This window comes from Dicentrarchus labrax, unplaced genomic scaffold, assembly GCF_905237075.1.
Source record: "Dicentrarchus labrax unplaced genomic scaffold, dlabrax2021, whole genome shotgun sequence".
Lineage (NCBI taxonomy): Eukaryota > Metazoa > Chordata > Actinopteri > Moronidae > Dicentrarchus > Dicentrarchus labrax.
This window is the reverse complement of record NW_026136702.1, coordinates 25,337,100-25,352,453: the sequence shown is the minus strand read 5'-3', so window position 1 is coordinate 25,352,453 and position 15,354 is coordinate 25,337,100. Positions and strand designations below refer to the sequence as shown.

The 15,354-nt window shown below is 39.7% G+C and overlaps 1 protein-coding gene across 1 annotated transcript in view; it reads right to left on the bottom strand.

Annotated features, from left to right (window-relative positions):
* fbxw4 (F-box and WD repeat domain containing 4) overlaps positions 1-15,354 on the bottom strand; it is a 52,703-nt gene that overhangs the window by 31,021 nt on the left and 6,328 nt on the right. Inside the window, exon 5 of the mRNA XM_051424103.1 lies at positions 14,642-14,727. Coding sequence (XP_051280063.1) covers positions 14,642-14,727 — 86 coding nt within the window. The remainder of the gene's footprint in view (positions 1-14,641; positions 14,728-15,354) is intronic.

Sequence of the window (15,354 nt, the reverse complement as noted above, 5' to 3'; positions counted from 1 at the left end):
CTTAAAAATAAAATGGAATGTATTTCAACCAAAAAGAACAGTTTAATATGTGTGTAATTTAATGGTTGTGCTTGCATTTTGTTTTGTGTTGAGGGTGGTGTGTAATAGGGTGTATCAGGGATCTACTTGGTGTGATCAGGGACTTATCAACCCAAAACCTGATCAATATAGTTGTGAACTGAGACAACTCTAATTGTTATTTTGAGTTAATGACACATCCTAAATATTAATCCTGTTTGGCCCGCAACTTTGACTGTGTTTTAATTTTTGGCCCCTTGTGTGATTGAGTTTGACACCCCTGGGGTATATGCCATGAATTTTCTCAGACGGTTATCTCATACCGTTGCAACCCTACTCAACATAATTAATTAATTTCAACTATATAATGGATTAATGGATACTTTTACTTATTGATGGATTAATGTAGACTAATTAATGGATACTTGGAAATGGCCTAAGGCCTTCATCAGGAGGTAACACACTTCCCTGCACTGAGCTATATCCCCATGAAGACCAGAGCACAGCAAAACTATTTGGACTTTGTTCTTTTGAACAAGCAGTTTAATCAATGGATGCTTTAGAAAGAAAAACCAAAGGCCATTTGAAGCAAATGAGAAAACAGCATTTTTTAAGCCAAAACAACAAAGTCGCAATCCACAATTATTTGGTGACATTTTTGGTGCGAGGTAGTGAAAGGAGGTCTCTGTGACAAGTGTTTGTATGGTTGGGGTCAGCGAGGAGCGCGACTGACAAGTTTTAAATTGGGAAGCACTAGAAGCAGAGCTTCAGTGATCACAGAGCTTTGTCCAGCTCAAAATGTGGTGGGAGTGACGCTCATTAGGATAATGTGCTGTATGAATAACACTGCCGCTGGTACACATCACACACTCCCACGCTGTTTATGCTCCGCAGTGCCTAGATCAATACACATGTCTAATTTAACACTTTGGGTACAGTGATTTTTGTCCAATTCAAAATGTAAAACCTGGCTAAACAAATTATTATTCAACAAATCGATAAGTTCCATAGGAAAGGAAACAATCGGACCTGCTGCTTTAACACAAGACATCCTAAAACTTCTATTTGAATAAGCTTGTAAATCGGAACACAATAATTTACAATAAATTTGGTAATTCAATTAACACAAAACATTATCTGGTTCCAGCTTTATGGATAGCTGATCTGAAATGAGTTTGGGCTTGTGAAATTGTATTATGGGTGAATATGTGCTTACAGCTGCATTCTTGTAGAATTTAAATTTTAAATTATAAAAATAAAACTATTTTTAAGATTAATCAATCAATTGTGTAGTCCAAAAAAGTGTCTAAAATCCCCTTCAAATGTCTCTTTTTATCTGAGTTGAAAAACACAAAGATTTTTAAATTTACAATGATCAATTTAAAACTATGGAGGATTACAACTGTCAAAATAAAAAATAATAATTAGTAAATAAATACATTAATAAATTGACATTTCAGTTTTAACTTGCATCTGTTTTTATTTACCTTTCTATTAATTTATTGACTTTCCCATTTAGTTTTTCCTTTTATTAATTTATCCCTTTTAAAATATATCTATTTTTGTATTATTTCCCCATTGCATTTTCCCCTCTATTTATTTGGCCAAATGTATTTATTTCTTTGTTTCCATTTTACATTAGTGTATGCATTTATTTATGGAATTAAACAATATATTGATTTTCAAAATTGTTGATTTTCTCTCGAATGACAAAACTAATATTGATTTCAACAATATCACCAGCACCATCTTACAAACAAAATCATTAATCTGAAAATTCAACAGACTAATCGATAATGATAAGTTGATCAGAACAGTTAAAGAAGCTTATATAATATTTTAATAGAACAAACTGTATTTCCCCACTCTATACAGTAGATTTTTTAGTAGTAGTCATTATGGAAGTCTCAAGTTTAACAAGCTGAATACTTATGTGATCTATATATTTCTGTGACATTGTGTATATGTGCAGCTCAAGACAATGGAAGAAAGAATACATCTGTATCATATAGTATTATAGTAGTATTGTGCAAGTATCAGTTGTTTTGAACATTTGGAGACAGACATGTTTGTCTCATTTTTAACATAAGGCGGAGTGTGTCTTGCAAAGCAAATACATGAAAACACTCTTCCCTTGTAAACCTGAGACCCGAGAACACCTGTATGAGGCCGGCATGTAATGAGAGGTCTTTCTGTGCCGCGTGTGTGTGTTCCTCAGTGTGTGTAGTAAGTGCGGGGCGTCTGCAAGGTGTGTCTCTCCTTAACAGATTGTCTGCCTGTAATGCGTGTCTGCATGAAGCTATCTGTGTGTGTGAGGAATGTAAGGTGTGTGTGTGTGTGTGTGTGTGTGTGTGTGTGTGTGTGTATGTAATGAGGGGGTTCAGAGGGAGCTGTGATTATTCTCGCCTCCTGTGGTGTGGGTCCTCTGGCTCTGTGGGCCCCAGGGAAAGCGCCCTGTATTTAGCGTGTGGGAACGCACATTCTGCCCCCTTATTGCTGCATTGTTGCAGCCTCGCTCTTTTCTTCTCTTTTTTTAACTAATTGAATTCTTGACTCCTGAGCCACAGGGACGGCTCGGGAGAGACCAAAGAGAAAGACATGAATTTCAGGCTTTTTCTTGCGGTTGAGTGGGGCAGAGCAGTGGGGGTGAAATTGGAGTGTGTGAGGTTGGGTGGTGGTGGTGGTGGTGGTGGTGGTGGCGGCGGGGGTGCAGTCAGAGAGGGCCGGCTCTGGCTGGCTGGGTGGCTGCTGTGGCGTCACCATGTACTTTGATACCGGAGGTCAAAGGTCGTCCTCCCCCGGCGGTGGTGAGAAAGTGGCGAATTGGGGACGGTTTATCCAACAATCATTTTCTCCTTTTGGAAACTTTCAAAAGCGCTTTTGGCCCCTGCAACATCTTTGTAGTTGTGCTTGAGGAATTCTAGACAAAACAATCTGAACCCCCTCCCCATTCTCACCTCTCTTCAGGGTAGCTTCTCCCTTGACTGGCTTCTGCCCAGCCCCCCTTCTCTACACTAGTGGTCAGTGTAGCGTACCCCCCATGCCAAACCCCACCCACCCCAGCTCCAAGTCAGGATACCCACCTAGTCTGGCAGGAAATTGGCGCAGGGCAATGTGCAGACTTTACTGGCTCTATGCTACTTGGCACAAGTGACCACCAGTCAGATTAACAGGCTTTCTGATTGTGAGAAGGGTTTCAATGTTTCTTTTTTCACAGGACTGTAATAAAAAAAAAGATCAGTCATATGCTCTTCTCAGACATAGAATCTGTAACACAGCTGGCTTCATCTGTCTGGTAAAGTGATGGCTTCTTGTCATACTGACATACAGTAGCTGTTTTTCATGAAAATGCTCATTATGGCTTTATACAGACACAGACAGAGGCACAATGCTTGCACTGTAAGTGACAACTGGGACCAAATGCATAAAATTTAGAGCATAGATTCATGATCAGCGTTGGGCTTGTTACTCAAAAACTGTAATTTATTATTCATTACACGTTATTCTTTTCAAAAGTAATATCATTACTTATCTAGTTACAGTACCAGTTGTATTACTTTTCTGCTACATCCCACAAATTCAGACTTTATGTGTTCCTCTGTGTTAGTGTCAGGGTAATCGCCCAGTAAGAGCAGCTAAAGGTTTAAACTAACAGCTTTTTGTGAGTCCATAGAGGTTATAGGCTAGATGAAAAACACATCTGGCTCAAACTGATGCAGAGACACAATCTTTTAAAGAACGTCTCTTATTTAGAGACATAAAGTCTATTTTGCAAGTTCTTTTATACCTGGGGCTCTCCTGTTGCCTGTGTGCATTTACCCAATGATCTGTCTGAAAGATGGAGAGTCAAACATTTCATCCACCACATATCAGCCACAAGCTTCATCAGTTCTTTGTTTCTTGCTGTCCACAATTAAAAGCCAGTTTCATTTGTTAAAATCACAGTAATGGAATATTTCAAGCCACTGAATGTAAGCGTTTCCATCATCCAACCTAGCTTCCTGCTTGGTGACGGGTACAATTATAAAAATAAATCCAAGGATGTCATTGGATAGTTGCATTTCTAATCAGTATGGGGCGACAACAAAAGTAATGTTGTAATATTATTACTGTAATATTAAGACAAGGAATGTCTTACTGCCCAACACTATTCACGACCAAAACTGTGTACACCCACAGAGACAGAAAGATGCAAACATATTGTTTTTGATATACTTATGTTTACATTTCTTATTTATATAGCCACATATACAGCTAATTCTGTTTTATAAATTTCAATCATTGTGGAAACACAATTATCCATAATCAATGTAGAACCTCCCTTAAACGCATGCTGCGTGTCTGCTCTCCCAAGTTTTCTAGACCCGTTAATGGGAAGAACAGTAAAAAAGAAAAATGTTAATTTAATTGATTGTGTTGCATGGGGAAAGGTTCTCTAATAGCATCAGAACAGCTGTCATTAAACACGGCTGTGGCTATTTATAGCACCCATACCACTTATTTATTACATGTACCTGTACATCATCGTCGGGGCAATATCTTAATCATCATTATTAAATGACAGATGGATGATCAATGATGAATTAATAGCATTCATAACAGATAGTAAAAAGAAAATTTAAATCTTATCGAAATCACAATCTGGCCAAGTGCAATATTCAAATCGCAGAATCTAATTTCCACAAATTTCCAATCCTAAAATCTGTCTATATGCAAATGGCTTTTCTACCATCATGTGGAGCAATAGATTATATAATCATTAAACCTGTTTCACAATTCAGAGTCAAAGGAAAAGATCAATAAATAATGGGTTGAATGTCAGTAAAAAAATATATAAAAAATGAAACTGAAATTGTCAAATAACCTAAACAATGTTTCCCTCAAATCTTATTTTTCATGTTTATCTCCTGAAAACTGTGTATACCCCTGTGACGTATACATGAGGTGTGCACATTCTTACCGCACATTCTTCTTATATAAATATCAGTTTGTGTGGGAAAACGGCATATGCACGGTTTTTGTGTACATATTGGTTACAGTATACACCTGGCCCTTGGTGTATGAGGGAAGCTGTGTCATGCATCAGTGGAACTTGTTACTAAAGATTTGCTGTCCTTTTTTGGTACAGAAAAGCCAAATGATGTATGTGTCCTTATTTACTAAATGAGGTTTTAGCAAAAATCTTGTTCAATCACTGATCTTTTTTATTTTGCATATTTAATATTTTATACCATATTTAGTGTTTTCTCACATGCAAAGATGAATACACAATTGCAGCAGCAACAGGACAGTGACTGTAAAAACTGTTATACTTAGCAGCAGCTAGAACACCATGGATGCAGTTTGATCCAAAAGAAAAAACTAAGAGAGACATACAGATTCAAATCCAACACTCATGTCCACATAGGACAACTACAAGCTGGACAAGCACACCCTTGTCCAAGAAACCCTATCAGCCGTGACTCAGTGTAAGAGCTGACCTGCTACTACACATCTGAAGCTGCTCCAGCCCACACTTCAACCTGTTGGGTCTTGTTTGGGTGAGAGCAGGGTCTGCAGGAAACACCTTACTCAACTATTAGCTAACCACCTGCCTCACTTCCTATTGCCTGGACCTGCACACACCAGGTATACAGCACAGAAGAGAAAGCTGAGAAAGAAAGTGAGAGTGAGGTTTAAACAAGCAGGAGACTCATCACCAGTTCATTAAAATATGGGTGTACCAGCATGGCACTCTACTCAGAATACTATGGCCACACCTGGCGTACAAGGTGCACAAGGTCTCAACATGTGAGGCCTTGGAGAGGAAAATAAGTTCTCACTTCAGAAGAGGATTGGGGCTGCCTCAGAGTCTGAGCAGCATTGAACTCTATGAGCATAATAACAAGCTGCAACTGCCACTTAGATCCTTAGAAGAGAAATTCAAGGTGATGGGAACCAGGGAGGTGTTGCAGTACAGGAAGTCCATTGACCCGAAGGTGGCCAAAGCTGGAAACAGGTTGAGGACTGGGAGGTAATTGAAGGCAACGGAAGCCGTTCATCAGGCAGAGTCAAGGCTGCACCAAACAAGCTGGTGGGAGTGGTGACTCAAGGCAGAGTGAGGCTGGGATCTTTTCCAACCTCACAGACTGCCAAGGGGAAGGAGAGGAGCTGCCTGGGTCAGTGGGAGGTGAGAGTAGCAATAGAGGAGGAGAGGTCATGCAGGAATGTGGCGATGTGGCAGCAGGGAAGCTTGGACAAGGTGGGACAATGCACTGGAGAGGAAGGTGACATGGGCTGAGCTGAGGCCCACCAGATCAAGATCCTTGTCTTGACGGTGTTTGACATGCTTTCCAGGCTGTCAAATCTCCACACATGGGGCAAAGCTGAGACACCAGCATGCCTGCTGCGCTCCAAATGTGGAACCCTACAGCATATCCGGAGTAGCCGCTCTAAAGCAGTAGGAGAGGGCCAATACGTTGGTAAGTCCAGAAGGTCATTGCAGAAACCATCAGTTCTGGATTTGAGCAGAGCAAGTGGCCCTGCCCCTCAAACAGGCCATCACCATCTCCAGAGGTTGGTGCAACAATGACCTTCAGCTAATCACTTTACCGGATCACTTCAAGTTGCTTTACGGAAAATGTAGGATCCAGTGTTTTCAGAGCTTCACCCATGCAAGGGACTAAAAGAAGTTATGTCTCTCACAAGTTGCCCAACTTTAGAGAAGTGGAATACTAAATCACTGGAATATTTCTTTTAGCTTTCGTTTGGTCAATGTGAAATAACAAGACGTAGCAAAACATACTATTTGGCTTATATGTATTTGGACAGTGAATTTTTGTCTTTGAACCTGTGTTAGGAATCTTGGCAATTGCAAGAGACTCACCACCTTGAGACCAGATATCAATTCTGAATTGTGTCTGAATCCTCGAGGTGAGTCCTCAAGCTTGAGCTCACAGTCCCCTGGGGAAACCGCTTGGACAAGGCCTTCGAAATAAAGGTCACGAGGGCTGGCTGGTGAAGGCAGGCATGGTGGCTGGTGGGCAAGATGCTTCCGGGTCTAAGTTGAATGCAGGGGATCTACAGTGCAATCCTTGGCCAGAGTCAACAGTACATGGGCACTAAGGGAGAAAGAACAGCCATCCCTGACACCACAGATGTTTATTTAATGACCGTGTAAGCTAAAAGTACTGATTAGAATTATAAATCAAATTAGAAATTAGAAAGCATTTTCTGTCTTGTTCTCAACACTGTGGTCGAGAGAACCCCTGAAAACCCTGTACAGTTGAGGGCCACACAGGGAAAAAACAGACAAAAAATGAATCTGACCCCGTTTTACCCCTGCAACCTCCTGTAGTGCCTCGTCATATTTCATAGACCCTGTCCAATATGAGCTCCATCAGTGAGAGCACACAGTATTGTGTGGAAAAAGGAATATGAGTGAGAAAAGCAATCTGAATGGGGAAAAAAAGCCAAGGTCCATGGCTGATGGGATCAATATCTTTTCCGAGGCACCAGGGAGCGTGGACGGGGGCGGCTGCCCTGGACTAGCCTTGGCATTTCACCACGGCCACAGTAATCCTCACTAACAGACCTTGAGATGATATCCAGTGGAACAACAAAAGCACAGGGATGGAAACAGAGGTGGGATGATACGTGTGTGGGTGTGGGGGATAGAGTAGTGTTAAATCTATAGATTATCAGTTCTACACAAATTGATTACCCTTCAGTTGGTCGATATATATATCAACATCATTTGATTAATTGATACCTACAGCACACAGGAATCACTGTAAAGGACAAAAGTAGTTGTAGTCAGAGCCCGGTGTTTCTGACCTTTAAAGGGGCAATCCACAAATGTTACACATTAAAAATCAACCCAGTCTGTAGAAACAGCTGTACAATGTCTTAAATGGCTTTGAAGAAACTTATATCTGAGAAAATAACTTTAGTGATGTCATCAGGGTGCTTAAGTGTGGAAAAAAAACAGAAAGCCGACACTACAAACTGCGGGTGCAGAGTATTTTTTTGTTATTTATTCATCAATTAAGCAGGAAAGGTCTGGAGTTAATTGTTTGGCATTTGAGGAGCTCTCAATGCAAGTTTAACAGGCCATCCTTAGGATGCAAAAACAAAACAAGTCCATCAGAGACAAAGTGGGAACATGGAGTGGCCAAATCAACAGTTTGGTACACTGAGAAAAAAAAGAAAGCACAGGTGAGCTTTGCAACACAAAAAGGTCTGAACATACACCAAAAGACCACTTCACACCATTCAGACAAGTGAAGAACACTCTTCTGAGGTAGGCATATCATTCTCCAAGTCTACAGTAAAGACTTCAGAATAGCAAATACAGAGGGTTCACCACAAGGTGCATACCACTGATAAGCCTGAAGAACAGAAAAGTCAGATAAGAAATATAGTTCTGGAACAGCATTCTTTGAATAGACAAAACTGTATCAGAATGATGAGAAGAAAAGGGTATGGAGAAGGCTTGGGTCAGCTCATGATCTGATGGACAGAATTCTGAAGTGTAAAGAGATATACTATCAGCCCAGATTCTACTTAAGTCAACAAAATAATTGGATATGGTAGTGTAGAACTTACGGCACAAGTGCAATAATGCTCGGTTAAACTTTAAGAGAATGGGATGCATTTGGAATGACTGCATTCACACAATCATACAAATAAAAGAAATTGAAATGCTGTTCCTGTACACTCAATTACAGTTACATTTCTAACACAAGATGCTCTCCCTCTCTTCCCTCTTGTTCTGTGGCCAAAGGCATGCTGTGAAGGCAGCTACCGTTCACCCCATTCACTCTGAACTAACCTTTAAGTATCTCACAAAATCAGTCAAAGTGGCACATGGCACAAACAAATGCCACGAACTGTTAAAGACAGTGAATTACGATGCCCATCTTGAGTTGTACATCTGGGAAGAGGATCAGCCTCCTGACTGGAAACCAGGTAGGCTACTATTTTTGAAGGCAATGTAAGAATCAACACTATACCTACAGTATATTCAGCAGATGATTATGGAAATATATAATTTAAGAATAATATAATATATAAAAAATAACAATTACTCAGGAATCGCCCCCAAAGCGTAATCTCTATAAACAAATATATGGGGACCAGGATTTTGGTACTGGAGCTGTTCTGGTGTCTGCTTGTAGTCCGAGTAGTCAATCATGTTTGAGTGGGCTTTGGTGGCATGCAGGTAAAACAGTCCATGTGGAAAGCAAAGAAGTGGAACACATTGGCTGAAATGCAATTGTGGAACCAATCAGCTATGGTCTGACGATGACTTAGCTTTTTCTTAGCTTTTTGAAAAATGGATCCGCATGTGTGTTTCTTGTCTTGGACTGAAGACGAAGTCCTGGCCCAGATAACCATTACTCCTTTTCTGGATATCCGCAGGGTACACCAGAAGATATTGGTCGTTGCCCCAGAGGCTAAATCATTGTCAGATGATAGCCGTTTGATTCTGAGATTTAAACTGAAGTTGTATGAAATCAGATATGCTTTTTGTACTCAGGTAAATGCATGTCAATGACCAGGACCTTGCACATCAAGCTTGTATAAGGTCTTATATCCATTCTGTGATGGCTCAGCATGCAAACTGTGGAAACTGATACTGTATGAAAGTGTAGTGAAAGTGAGTATTCATCAGTTCTCCAATAAATATCTGCATCATAATATCAGAGGAGAAATTTGTTATTCTTATTATCTGATCATAGAGCAGATACATTGGTGGAAGTCTACCCCTACTGTTTTAGTTCAGACTTTTTTATTGGTTGCAGCTCACTGAGTGGGGCTTTCATCCCTAGCTATAAAGCACTTTCTTAACAACTGTTCGATTTTGTATGGTTTGTTCTGACTTTTGACTTTTTGAAAAAAGTATTTTCCTCTCGGGAACCAGCTGGAGGGGTGAGTTACTTGGTGTGCGGGGCAGAAGCGGGTTTAATAGGTTTATCAGTGAGTTGACACCTGGTTTCCAGAAGAGTTTTAATTAACCAGGCCGCTGGTCAGTGAGAGGTAGGGAGCAGGTTTCCATTATGAGGGGGCGGCGGGCTGAGGCACGGTCTGCTATTTCAGCCAGCAAATTGGAGAATTAATGATGTGGATAATCTGCCTGTTCCTCTCAGATCTGAGAGACGCTCAGAGGCCTGGATGAGACAGACAAGGCCACCATGCATGTATGCTGATATACTGGATTTCTTATTTCCTGGTGTGAACAGCCACAGTTTTAGACTGAAAATTAGGAAATTGTATCTTCTCCTCACTTATTTATAAGCTTATATATATGCCAATACAAGAAGTAGTTTATCCTTTGTGTAGTGGAAAGTACAGATGTGAAGGTCCAGGTGGTGGATGGGCATGTATTGGATAGTAACACAGAAATTCAAATTCCCAGGCTGTACACACCTCACATTGTTGACATGGGCAGGTATGCCAAAGAAGAGGTTTGGGATCCAGGAGACAACATAGGCAAATTAGAAAAATTAACTGAAACTAACATCCCTAATGTCAGGGGAGTAACATTATTGATGTTAGTTTCAGTTAATTTTTCTTTCAATAGCCTGACATAAATTAACCAGTAATTAGTCAGTTAATTCTCAAAAGACCCAAATGTTGTGAAATACAAGAGGCACTGTTGAGGCCCTATGTCTCCACTGCAAAAGTCAGCTTCTCTATGAGAAGCGTGTATATAAATTAACCATCATGTTACACTGGCTAAAACCATTATTGGTGGTTATCTGATTAACGGGTGAATTATTATGAATCATTTTTACTCCATTAGATAACAGTTGAAGTTTAAAACTGTTTTCTGAAGAGATATTGATTTCAAAGTACTTCACAGTATTAAGCAGATAAGGGTAAAAGAGCAACTTGCTTCTCTAGCTAGGTATATCAGTGTTTAAATGGTGGCACGTGTAGACCTAGGGGTACACCTAGGTGTACTAGGGGTGGGTGGCTGTGGCTCAGAGGTAGAGTGGGTCGTCCACTTATCGGAAGGTTGGTGGTTCGTTCCCTGCATGTCGAAGTGTGCTTAAGCAAATGGTATTACTGTTACTGTTTTTAGTTTCTGTTCTGGTGAGCAGTTGGCACCTTGCATGGCAGCCACTGCCATCAGTGTATGAATGTGTGTGAATGGGGTGAGTGTTGCATGTAGTGTCCAGCGCATTGAGTGGTCGAAAGAATAGAAAGGCGCTGTAGGGGGTTTGTGAGATTGTTTTTTTTTTTCATGTTAATTTACAAATATCAGTCATGCATAATCCCTAAAAGAATTATACTATAAGTTCAATAAACAATTTCAATGTTTGGTATACTACATTTTATAATTAGTATTGCTATTTTCAATGCAGTCGTTAACTGCTGTTAACTGTCAACTGCAGTAAACCCTCTGTGTTTCACATTCAATTATAAGTGTAACTTATCAAAAAGACGCAGTTTAATGCAACTGCATGTTGTACAGTGTTATTGCATGATGACAAAAAATTGGTTTGCGATGAATTTAGTGATTTAGTAGATTCTAAACATTTGAAATTTAGCATTTAAGTGTTTTCCAGTTACAAGGTTGTTGTTTAATAAATCACTGATTGCGCAGCACATTATGTAGCTCTTTTTATGGGCTATTCTTTCTACCAAAAAATGTTAAGCGCTGGTAAGGGCTGAAAAAATATTTCAAAGGGGGTATATTATGAGATACAATGAGGTAGATCACCTAAAGATGTAATTTACTGTATTTAGTCAACAGAACCCTTGCTATTAAAAAGGGAAAATAAATATAACAAAGTCAGCATCCTGCTATGGTGAAACCACAGGCGCTAACATTAACTACTGTACTTTGCTTTAATTAATCCTGAAGCTGCATACAGGAAATTATTCAGCGAGATGGGAAACCCCAGACCTGTGATGTTTCCACTCTGCAGCCAGATGGACGGTCACCTGCCTCTCTGCTGGACTAGCAGGTGCTGAAGTCAGGATACTGTTACGGCACTCTGCATCAATGCTGTGATCGAGTGTGTGTGTAGTGTCTGGGTGTAAACATGGCTGAGAAATCAAAGGCACTTCTAAATCACCACTACAACAAATCTGCTCTCTGAAGCCCATTCCAGCCAGTACCTTCCTGGATATTTTAACAAATCACACTAGATGTATGTTGACACTGGTGGGAAAGCTTTACTATTCTCTATAAGTGTGTACACCATTTCTCCAACTTCAACAAAGTCTTCTTATAAAGCTTAACGTTCTACCAGGTGGTGCTGCCAGAAATCCTGTTTTACAAACTTTGTAAAAATAAAACTAAAAACCACATGGTAAATGATTGTGCATGCTACGCGAGGAGGGGAAAGGTGAACAATCAAAGCACAAAACACAGATTGGCATGGGCTGTGAAATCCATTCATTCATCACACAAGTGAACTGGTATCCTGCATTAAACCCAGTGAAACTACAGCAGTACTCACAGTAGGACTACCTACAGTAGGAGTGCAGTGCCATGTCTTGTTTGGCAAATAAAACTACATGATATGGGTTCTATTGGCCCTTTAAAGCTATTCAAGTGTTATAAAAGAGGGTGAGATATATTTTTTAGAATACATATAAAAAAAATAAATCAAATCAAGTCATTTTGAGACAAAACCAAATCTTTCAGTGGCCAGAAGGGAGCTGTAATCACTTTTGGAACATTTCCCAAAACTATTCCTTTCAAAAATGTTACATATGCAAGTGCAAGTTTACTCATGTATTGCCATTTGAGAGAAAATACTACCATGTTGTCAAGTTTTAGTCAGTTCAGTAAAAGACTGATATACCACTGACATACACTACTCACAAAAAGTTAGGGATATTTGGCTTTCGGATGAAATTTCAGAATGTACATAAAATGCACTATAACCTTTCCAGGTGATCTTAATTTGAACTTCTCTACTTAAATGCCCTACTTTCATGATATAATATCACTGTAGCATCAAACTTTTTACATTTTCATTAAATTTCACCCGAAAGTGGAATATCCCTAACTTTTTGTGAGTAGTGTATATATAACAGCTATTCCACAGATGGTTTCATATTTTTTCATATTATTTTCAGTCTCCAATACTGGGTTGGTTTCAATACATTAAAGCTGGAGTAGGTAATTTTTAGAACAATGCATTTTTATCATATTTGCTGAAACTTTCACTATATCCTGACAGTAGAACATGAGACAGATAATCTGTGAACAGTTCCTCTGGCCCCTCCTAGTGCTCCTAATGACATTCGTAAGAATCCACCAGACCTAAACGAAAACAACCAATCAGATATTGGTTCAGATATCAAATATAAAAATAAACTTTGGGTTGGAAACTTGAAGATAGTTGACTGTTGAATCTCATTCCCAGGGTTCCAAAGCGTCTGTATTTGAAGCCCTGGGAATGAGACCTTTCACAGATTATCTGCATCATGTTCTACTGTCAGCAAGTTCAGCAAATATAACAAAAAAATATTTTTATAAAAGTTGCCTATTGCAGCTTTAACTGCAATGTATGAAGAACAAGCATTAAAATATAAAAATCAGTTAAATATCATAACTGCCAGGATGGCCAGTAAGGCACGCTGCCTCACCTGAAATAAAGATATACACCTGCCAATGGTGGAGGATATTATTGTAAACATCAACCTTTAAAGAAAAAGAGCATATGTGAGATGTTAGCATGTGTCAGAGATTTTTGTAAGTCAAGCATTCTGCGCTGTGCTTTTGCAGTCATCTGTACAGAACGACTACGCCTAGGGAGAGTAGCAACAGTGCTCAACTTTCTCCATTTATAGACAATTTGTCTAACCGTGGACTGGTGGACATCAAGGCTTTTAGAGATACTTTTGTAACCCTTTCCAGCTTTATGCAAGTCAACAATTCTTAATCATAGGTCTTCTGAGAGCTCTTTTGTGCGAGGCGTGGTTCACATCAGGCAATGCTTCTTGAGAATAGCAAACTCAAAACTGGTGTGTATTTTTTATAGGGCAGGGCAGCTTTAACCAACACCTCCAATCTCGTCTCATTGATTGGACTCCAGGTTGGCTGACTCCTGACTCCAATTAGCTCTTGGAGAAGTCATTAGCCTAGGGGTTCACATACTTTTTCCACCCTGCACTGTCAATGTTTACATGGTGTGTTCAATAAAAACATGAAAACATATAATTGTTTGTGTGGTATTAGTTGAAGCAGACTGTGTTTGTCGGTTGTCGTGACTTAGATGTGATGATATGACCAATTTATGCAGAAATCCAGGCAATTCCAAAGGGTTCACATACTTTTTCTTGCAACTGTATGTCAGGATCTGTCAGGTCAGCAGGTGAATGTTTGATTGATCACATTTTACCTTGTGGTCAGGTCATAGCAATGCAATGTCAGACAACATTCTGAACCTATATGTGTTTGTCTTTTTCTGCTTATTCGCAACCTATGTCCTGACCCCAGCTACAGAGGTTACCTCCACAAGAAACATTATTCAAAGGAGAAATAGACTTTGCAACAAGAAAAGGTCCACCATCAGGCTCAAGTTAGTTTGATATCACCATCTGAACATGTTTAACCCAAAAAGTTTTTTCCTGGGGTAAATCCTATTTAACTGAGTGACTCTGAGCAAATGCTTACCTCAGCGTGGGACTTATAGCAACGGACCACACTCTGTCATACATGGGAATTGTGTCTCTGGGGCAGCTGGAAGTCAAAGTCCAAATCTAGAGAAACAAAAGTCAACAGTAAGAACGTTTCATGTTGCATGCATGAGCAGTCATGCGATGGTACAAACATATATTGCTGAAACTAGGGATGTCCCAATCCCATTTAAACGACTGGTATCAGGGCCGATTAAGGCATTTTTAAATGAGCTTTAGAGATCCAATCCGATCTTTTGTTTGTACGTCAGCTGTTACACGAGTGCACAGTGCAGCCATCGTCAACTAGCCAACTCAGACAGACAGCATTGCAGTGGAGAGTAATTTATTAATGTAATCCGCACAAATAATGTACAGAGAACAGAAATTAACACTCAATAGAATACAGTTAATTCAGGTAACTTTGCATGGAAGCAAACACTGAAGAGAGACACTCCCCCAAGATAGCGACAAGGCCAAAAAAAAAAACGGTATCATATTGGGACTCGGTATCAGCAGATACTCAAAATTAAATGACTTCGATTGGATCGCGGGCAACAAAACTTGATTGGGTTTTGAATAGCTGAAACATCAATGAAGCTTGAATCTGAGGTGAAATGTAATATTTTCTTGTTCTGAAAAATATAAAGTGATGGAAACAAAACCCTTTAAAGCAATGAGGTTTACGTGCTCCAGTCTTGTCTTCTAAAC